This window comes from Geospiza fortis, unplaced genomic scaffold, assembly GCF_000277835.1.
Source record: "Geospiza fortis unplaced genomic scaffold, GeoFor_1.0 scaffold292, whole genome shotgun sequence".
NCBI classification, from domain to species: Eukaryota; Metazoa; Chordata; class Aves; order Passeriformes; family Thraupidae; genus Geospiza; species Geospiza fortis.
In genome coordinates this window covers 5,241-14,925 of record NW_005054482.1, presented here as the reverse complement: position 1 = coordinate 14,925, position 9,685 = coordinate 5,241, and the positions used below count along the sequence as shown (strand labels likewise).

Sequence of the window (9,685 nt, the reverse complement as noted above, 5' to 3'; positions counted from 1 at the left end):
TTTAAATCATTGCTCCAAAGTTCTATTTGCTTTATTTTTGATGCATTTCTACAGGTGCTATACCAGTGGAATGAAAACCAGAACATGCTGCAGTTGTTGCATGAAGTACCAAACTTACCGAGCTTATACCAGGTAAATTCAAGAGATATCCAAGAACTGGAACTCTTCTAATAAAGCCAACCACCACAGGAAAGAATCCCCTTTAGGTAAAACATCAGAAGATTGTATTAGTTTTTGTAATAAAGCTTTTCTCATATTGCTGTAACATGAAAAAAAAATTAATTTTAAAAATTTTTAAACCAAGATTACATAAAACCTTGCAACTTGTTAGAAGCACAACAGTTTACCAAATATATCAATACATATTCATCAGAGAAAGAGAAAACCAGGAAAGAAATGGTGTATTTTTAAATGGATTTAATTTTCTTCATAGCTGGCAACTCTCAGTCAACTCATCAAAAAATAACTCAAGTGAGAATACCTAATTTAGTAAGCAAAACTGATTTCTCAAAATTAGCATACATATTTTGAGATAATTCCTCTTTACGTTATAGAAAATACATTCAAGACCCAATGTAGAAACAAGCGAAGTTAGTTCTGAGTAATTAAAGCCATGTATGATACTCTTTACATTAACTAAAGAAAATAAAGCACGACAGAGTTGTGCATTCATTTATTTCCCAAACTGAAGTCAGTGGTTTGAATGGTGACCCTGGGGATGTTCCCTGGCATAGATGCTCTGGTACAGCCCCTGCACTCTCCACCTAACCTCTGCAACAGAAAACCAAATTTTCTGTGGCAGTATCTCAGCTGTCTGCAGGCAGCTGCTGGCATTCCCAGCAATCCTGTGTTGTTGAGCATTCCCTGCATGGAATAAGGATTAATGTGCAATGAGGCCTCAGCCACAGTGAAACTGTGAAATTTCACAAGTCATCATCCTCTTCACCACCCTGCTAAGAACTGTTTGCTGGGTAATATCCACACTAATAAGGGGGGGGTTGAGTTTGTTTTGTTTTTTTTTTTTTCTTAAGACCAGATCATTTCATTTCAGCAGCCCAGTAAATTGTGAGGCAGGACACACACCACTTGTAACAGATTAAAACAACTGCTGTGTCCAAGAATAAGGAACAGTCAGTACAGCAGGGATAATACTGTCAGCCATAACTCTGCAGGGCTGTCATCTGAACAAGGCTCCAAAAGCACCTTAGATTATAACAGCTGTCCCATAATAGCCAGGGCAGTTTTCTGCTATGCAACCAAGCACCAGGACCCTGAGGAACAGTATAAAATGGTGCTTGAGGAAAGACTTCATTTGTACCTTCTTCAGAAGCAAGCAAGTTGCTGAGAAGAGGAAGATGGTTGAACTGAACAAGACTGAAGCAAAACAAAAAGCTTCGCTTGAAGTAGTCACTAGTCAGCCCTGTAGCAAGGGATTTAGATTCTATCAACTAATGAGCCCTGGAAAAGATGGTCACAGAATCATGGAATCAAGGTTGGAAAAGACATTTAAGATCATTCAGTCCAAACCACTGGTCTCTAGATGCTTTAAATTAAAACAGATCAGCTGAACATTCACACCTGGAATTACCCATCCCTTGCTGATTCCCTTCAGGCTCAGGGATAGTCCTGGGGATAACTATTGATCTTTTATAAACCTCTCAACAGTGTTTTACCTTACAAGCACCACTACATAATCCATAACCATACCTGCCTAGACAGAATAACTTATAACTCTTTTGAGATCTTTTAAAAGAGGGGTGTTCTGTTGGGAACACATTCTACTTGCTTTGTACTGGCTGATTAAACCAAGCAGTACATGCAAGAAGTGACAGTGTATTCAGTGAAATACTGAGATTATCACAGCACTTACAGTGACAGGATTCAGAGTAACACAGAGCAGAACAATAAGAAATACATTAACCCCACTAAATTCATTTTCTGAAATTTCACTGTCTCCAGTAAGAGCCAAGTTCAGATTGACTTTTAAAATAAACCTTTTTTCTGAACTAAATATCAGATTAACATACAATTTTACTGGGTACAAAAAGAACTCCATGAGAACAATGGTTTCACTTTGATTAACAGGAACGGTGTTATTCAGCCATTCACAGACCACTTCAGGGTCTGAAACTTGATCAATAACTTGATTGTTAGTGAAACAATCTGGATCTGGAGAGAGGTCCAAGAACAATCAGAAGCCTCCCTTTCTACTTTTTTGCATATTTTTTGCTTTGTTCTGTAGGGAAGCATAGAAGTTCAACCATGGAAAGAAAGATAAAAATATAGATATCTATGCAGGTTGTAACAAGTCAAATTCTTCCACTATTACAGTTGCATTTATGAAGAACTTAAATGACACATTGTGAAAGTTATAACATGTTTCAAGATTGCTGTTAAAAAAAAATAGAATTTCCATTTTTCCTTAACTCAGTCTAGATAGATACTGCTAACCCAAACAAGCAGTTCTGACTCCAAGGCACAATTGTAATGAAATATGGCAGAAAACAGCTTTTCCCTGGGATGCCAGAGTGATGAAATGGTAAGGTTACAAACCTAAGATGGTTGTAACTAAATATTTTGCCCCATTTGTTAAAGAAAACAACAAATTCCCTACTGAAATAAGGACCAAGTATCCCTTTTCCATGAGGAGATATTTAAACTTCATACTGCTAACAATTTGGGCTCCCACACATTTTGAAGCTTTACAATTCTTTGGCTAGACATCAGCATTATCAAAGTCACTTTGGTAAATGCCTCACCAACATTAGCAGCTTTGAGTCTTGGAAAAATACTTACCAATCTGTAAATAAACAATTTCATATAAAATCTGTCCAAAAGGAACATTTAAAGGATGCTGCTTTGTCAACTCTAACACAAACACTACACAATACATTTATTCCTAGATAAACTAACACAAAGTTGTTTAAAAACAAGACTTACCTGAACAATAGGAAGAAGCCATAAATTTCCAGGATCATTCCTATTAAAGGCCAGCCAATGAGAACTATGAGCACACCACCCAGGAAGAAGCCCGTTGCTTTCATTTTGTGTTTTTGAAAGAAGAATCTGAATGTTCTTTCTAAACCGATAACAAAAGACAAGCCAGCCACAAATAAAACCTAGAAAAGACAAAACCAAACCAAAGAAAGAAAACAACTAATTATGTTCCCAAGTACAGGATGTAAACACACATATATATATATATTTTATAAAATTACACTGCTTTTCTTGCACAACTTCTTTTAATACCACGAGACAGTTGGTGAGAATGAATTTACTACTGATTTTCTTTTGTAAGGTCCATCTTAAAGCACTTGTAGCTCTCAGCTGCTTGAAAGTAAAGGGTCTGTCCTTTTAACACACCCAAGACAGAGGATCTGCCTGTCACATCTTTACCACAGGCGGTGCTGAAGCTCAGTCCTACTGACAGCAAATTTCCTAAAAACTGACAACACACATAACAGCACCTCTGCTCTGTGCCACTGACATCTTCAACAGCTTCTGCTGATCTACTCACAGTGCAAAGCCAGAGAAGGAAAAAGCTGAACAGCTGTTTTTTACTGTGCAGAGTCTTTTTATTTGTTCCAGTATAGACTGAACACCATCACACCAGTCCCACGTAGTTAGAACTATTGCTGGTGTCCTGCAGCAACAGGACTTGGAATTATTATAGCAACATTTTTGCTCAGAAAGCAATAGGATCTCAGGTTTTACTCAAGTTTGAGTTTTGGATGGTATTTAATAAATCAATTTCTTAGAACTTCCTACCCTTTCTGATATAACTTTTTTTTTATATAAAAACAATTCTCTGCAAGGATACAGTACCTTTTCTTGCATTATCTTTGGTTACCACATAGCCTGTCATTGTCTCTTCCTACCTACATTTTCATTTTCCCTAAACAGGATCTTGTATTTCCACCTTACATTATAAAAAGAAAAAATAAGCATTATTTCATTTCTCACTCTCCCACTGCACACTTGATCTGATGGTTCATAACAATGCTTCAACTAATGTACCCAAATTCAGATACACAATTTTATAATTCTCTTCAGGGAATCTCAGTGTTTGAGAAGGAAACTGATCTGTTTGGCTGCAGACTTTTAGGCATCAGCAAAAGAGGGGGTGAACCTCTCCCAGCCAGGCTGTGCTTTGGCTGGCACAGCTGAGAACAGCAGAGGCACAGAGACTAGCACATGCAGGAAACACCCTGTCATTTGATATTTGGATTGGAAATTTCCTGTACCAGAACCAGGATTTATTTTCTGTGCTGCTTTGAGCAACAACTTTGATTTGGTAAAAGCTGCAGATACTGAATCTCTCTTTTATGAAAGAGGTCTGGCTCTTCTAAAGCCAGAAGTGTCAGCAATTCATATTTCTTTCTTTCCTCCTACAGCACTGCCAAACTACATTTGCTAGCATGTAATTAAAGATTCCTATCCAAATAGATAGTTAAATTGACAGTGATCTCAGAGGACCACAAGAAATCACATTTGCAGCAGCACAACAGTGGAACAAGCTGCTTCTTGTCTACCAACATCCCACAGGCCTGACCCACGGTGATATTCACATCAGTGTGAGCTGTTCTAACCTCAAGCAGGAAAAATGATTCACTCCTATCACTGAGCACAACTCCTCTTTTATACCAGATCACCACAGTAATCTTTGTCATGCAGCTTAAAACTGATAACATGCTGTTCTGAGTTTATCTCTAATAGATCACATACTTGATTCTAAGCACTGCAGAAAAGTCACTTACATTTCCAATAGCCAAAAGGGCTTTGTCAAAGAAGAGTATCATTCCAAAGAAGAGGAAAAACACTCCAAAGCCTGTTAGTCCCATTCCAATCTCTGAAAAAGAAACAAATTTAGGCATGTAACAAAACATGCTACCAAGAAAAAGCCATGGATGAACACTGAGGAAAAAATTAGAACATCCAATCTAAAGACATTTTAAATTTAGAAACTTCCTTGAGTGTACAAATATTATAAATCTTGCAGACCCCAATTACTTCAACAGACAGCTCTTTGGAAGCTGTTTATCAACAAAAGCCATGTTTGGAACTAGACACTGAAATTGAATGCAACTATATATATACATACATACAGCAAAGACATACATCCCTTTTGATTAATTGCTACTATGGAGAACAGGATTGTTTGTAAATTAAAGGACTGTTTGATAATGAAACTTTGTTTTCCAGATTAGATCAGTTGGTCAGAACATGGTACAAATAACTCCAGGGTCGGGGTTTGATTCCCGTATGGTTCATTCCCTGAAGGGTTGGATCCTTGCGATTTTTCGCTTTTAATTCAGAATACTCTGGGATCTGCAGATCTTATCCCATTATCTTTCCCATAGTCATGTCAGTACTCTGGTCTTCTCCATGCTCCTGAAACCTCATGTTCCATCTCCCATGACTTGCACAGCATTTTCTAGATGGAACAGAACTTGGATTTATCCTGCAGGATTTTTCCAAGTTGCACATGTGCTGACAGCTATCAACCACTAGCCTGGGTCTCCGGACAATTGCCAGTTTTCAAAGAACTGATACTAAATATAGATACTAAATAGATACTAGATACTAAATGTTGAGGGATTAATGTTCAATTATAATTTTCACACTTCATATTTAATTTTTATTAATTAAATGGTAGATTTACATTACACATAGGTACAATATCTCTAGACTGCTAGTGCTATATAGCAGTTTCATTTTATGAAATTTTTCATTTTATTATCTTAACTTGCAGATTTTTTTAAAATACCTTTGGTACTTAAGTTATTTGCTTAAATTATGGACTGGCCAGTGCTGGGTTAACAGCTGGACTCAATGCTCTTAAAGGTTTTTTCCCAGTCTAAAAAGTTCTATAAACTTTGAGTTCTGCAAAGGATGCTCAAGAAATACTGGGAAGCCAAGAGTGGGATGGAAGGTTTGTATGAGAAACAAATGTCAAGCTAGGATTAAAACTACCATTTCACAATAGTATCTTGAAGAGTGCTATTAGAAATACATCCTGCTTTTAATTTTAAATTTCTAAAGCCTTCCTTTGACTCTCATGCAGATGAATGGGAGAGAAAAACCAGGAGCAGCAGCAACAGGGCTGCAAACGCATGCATTTATTGTTGTTTTCACCGTGACCAGACATAGAAACCGACAGGTTTGTAAATTGCAAAACAAAAACAGCTTAGCAAAACCCACCCTAATACTAGGCCTATATATGTGTGTATTTTGAAGTTCCAAGTAGTTTTGCATAGTTTTTGGTTTCTGTCCTGAAGCAAACAAAAACCATAAAATCCACAATCACAGCCCTCACTGCTACTGTTGGCCAGATCTGCCTCCATGGATTTTAATTGCACTTTGTTGATGTAGTTGGTCATTTGCTGTTGCTTGATGAACTTGGGAGTAAAGGAGGATAATTATGCCTGTTTCAGGACATCCAAGTAGTTATTGGAAATAAATTTCAACACAGCTCAGAGATTTGTTACGGCAACATTCCACTCCCCAGACTTCTCTTAGGGCTTGGCTTTCAGCAAGGCTGCAGAGCACACGCTGTTGGAGCTGTAGTTCTGTGGTATAGCCTGCCACTTTAAACTTTCACTGTGAGCATTTTGACACCCCACAATTAAAAGCACTAAGTAACTCAATCCAATCAATTTACTACAGGCACTCTCCGTACTGGTCTACAATGAAAAAGAGAATTGCAAATTGTATTTTCAATGGATCTGCTGACTGAAGGCAATGTAACAACTGCAAGCGCCCTTTTCTCCAGTACTCTTTACTTCAGAAGAGCAGAAACCATCTGCATTCTGGAAGGAAAACACTTGGAGGCAGGACTCCCGAGGAATTACCAGCTGCCAGCAAGATAATAAACAGTCCTGGAAGTGAGTATTTGCTCCTCCCCAGGCACAGCTCAAGGTGTGGATGTGGGGAGGAGGCAGAGCCACCTCCCAGCAGCTGCTGCAATTCCCTCTCTGACACCTCTGTAACCACCCCAAACCGGTTTGGAAGCACATCTGCCACAATGGGCTCTGATTCACAAGTCACCCGTGTGCTCTGGTTAGTGGAGGAAAAAGGGAAAAAGGGAAAAGGAGAAAGGAACATTATTCTCATTATCCCAAAATAACTGCTGGAAGAAGATGAATGGTCCAGGACTTTTATCCTCCAGTGCTGATATCTCAGTTACTGCCTTGATTTGGATCAGAATTTGTAAATATATTTAACTACACTTCTCAGAGGAAGGAAAAGAAAAAGTGCTGGCATTTTGTAGAAAATCCTTTCAACAACTAACGATGAATATTTATTGAGGGAGCAAACTATTTTAAAATGGTTTCTGCTGTGCCAGAAGAGCTTTCCCACATTAGTCAAATACAACATATCAATGCCTAGAAATGCAGAAATACACACTGGCCACGTTGTATTTATCCTGGATAATTATGATTTCCTGAGACAAGGGAGAAAATCTTCATCAGTTTCTCCAGAAATTCCATAAGCTGTGCAAGACTACTGCAGCACTGTGTCAAAACAGCTTAGTAGATTTTAAGATTCAAAATTAAGATACATTGCTTGTGAAAGATTAGGGCAGCAAATGCACATCCCCAGGTCTTTTATAGAGCATTATATAGTGCAAAAAAAGGAATTGTGTGCTATAGGCTTTTAGAAGACAAAAACTAATACAGCTTATATTCAAGGCATAACTATTATTTTGCTAGCAGTATTTTTAATATTGAAAATTTAATTTGGGAAAAGCTAAGTGAATTCTTTTGCAATTACTGGTGGTTTATAACACCATTCAATGCACCACTTAAAATTACGTTCTAGACTGCAGATGCAGAATTAACTTTCCAAACATCAGCAGTGGTTCTCTCTAGGTGTTTATCACACTATTCCACCAGTGACTCTATGGCTAACTCTGTATTTTTCCAGACAGAAGTGAATTTTAAAATATCTGATGAACTATCTTCAGAATTTCAGAAAAACTGGAAAAAATCCACTAAATGTCAGAGTGTTTTATTTAGTACTTCTGTCTCTGACAGTTACAAACAACAGTCTTAGCACTGGAAATAGCTGAAGGTCCCACATGAGGAACCAAGCAAAATAAAAACAGTGAATCTCCTTCTGAAGAGATTTTTTTTTTGCCCAATGAATACTCCAGACTGGAAGTTAAGAGCAAAAGCAAAGCCCACAAGGGTTTAATCAATCAGAAACCTAAAAGTTAACCCCAAGGGTTGGTACTCATCCCAGTAACAGCACAATATCTGAGTATCTCAAGAAATCATTGACCCTGAATGCTGCTAAACTCTGCTGCCTGTCTTCATCCTTGGCCTTAACTGGCTCTCCAATACCTCCATTTCCAGCATCCTGCTATCAAAGTTATTTTAACTTCTTTTTTCTAGATTTTTCACACCCTCCTTCATAACTGATGCTGTGGTGCTTATCAGGCAGACTCATTTCCTTCTGTGGCAATCATACCAGAAATGCACCATACATGAGATGGTCATTTAAATCACAGGCCTGTCATTGTCCTTTACCCTGCAGCTGAAGCTGTTATCAGGGAATCACAATGGTTAGGGTGGAAGGATCCTCTGGAGACCACTCAGTCCAACCCCCCTGCCAAGGCAGGGCCACCTGCAACAGGTGACAAAGGAATGTGTCCAGGTGGGTCTGGGGTGGCTGCAGAGAGGCAGATGCAGCCCCTCCCTGGGCAGCTGTTCCAGGGCTCTGCCACCTTCAGTGCAAGGAAGCGATGCCTCACATTGAGATTAAACTCCTTGTGCTTCACTTCATGACCACTGCTAAACTCCCTGTGCTTCATTCACTTCATGGCTATTGCTCCTTGTTCTGTCACTGGGCACCACTGAAAAGTCTGGCCCCGTCCTCTTGGCACCTATTTGAGATATTTTCATGCAGTGATGGGATCCCCTCTCAGACTTTTCCAAAAATAAACAGGCCCAGCTCCCAGTCCTTTCTCCTTAGGGATGCTCCAGAGCCCTCATCATTCCCGTGACCCCTTCCAGCAGCTCCCTGTCCCTGCTGTACTGGGAGCCCAGCAGTGCACCCAGCCCTACAGGTGTGCCCTGGCTGGGGTAGTTCAGAGGGGCAGGATGGCCCCTGAGCTGCTGGACATGCTCCAGAGCACCCCGGACACCACTGGTGCTCCTGGCTAAGGACACACTTAGGAACCTCTTTACTTTCACTTCTTTGATCTCGATTTCCCAGCACTTCTGTAGAAACAAAACTATGGCCACATACAAGTATTTTTGCTTTTTTCCACTTCAATGTCTCAGGCTCACTTTGAAGCCCCCTCAGCGTCACCTGCAGACGTTTGGTGTGGTACCAGCAAGAGCAGCACAGCAAAGCTATTTACTATCTAGGTAATGAAGTGGTTCCAGACCAAAGATGAACAGAGGGAGGCATACGGGAAGAGTGTAGCTGAGTGTTACTTTGTTTATCGGTCAGCTTTCATTCATTCTCTCACAGCGCTCAGCCAAAGTGCACAAACCTAACAAACCCTAACAAACCCAGCCAAGCTAACAGGAAGAAATGTTCTCCTGTAACGCTAGCCAGGCCCTGGCACAGGGTGCCCAGAGCAGCTGTGGCTGCCCCTGGATTCCCGGGAGCGCTCCAGGCCAGGCTGGACGGGCCCTGAGCAGCCCGGGGCAGCGCACTGCGTCCCTGCCATGGC

General features: G+C 39.9%; 1 protein-coding gene across 1 annotated transcript in view; it reads right to left on the bottom strand.

The window, feature by feature from the left end:
- The window catches only part of GOLT1B (golgi transport 1B), an 8,634-nt gene extending 3,791 nt beyond the window's left edge, over positions 1 to 4,843 (bottom strand). The window contains exons 1-3 of the mRNA XM_031063135.1: positions 4,758 to 4,843; positions 2,941 to 3,119; positions 119 to 200 (exon numbers count right to left, since the gene is read on the bottom strand). Coding sequence (XP_030918995.1) covers positions 119 to 200; positions 2,941 to 3,119; positions 4,758 to 4,841 — 345 coding nt within the window. The 5' untranslated portion in view covers positions 4,842 to 4,843. The remainder of the gene's footprint in view (positions 1 to 118; positions 201 to 2,940; positions 3,120 to 4,757) is intronic.
- Between the last annotated feature and the right edge of the window lie 4,842 nt (positions 4,844 to 9,685).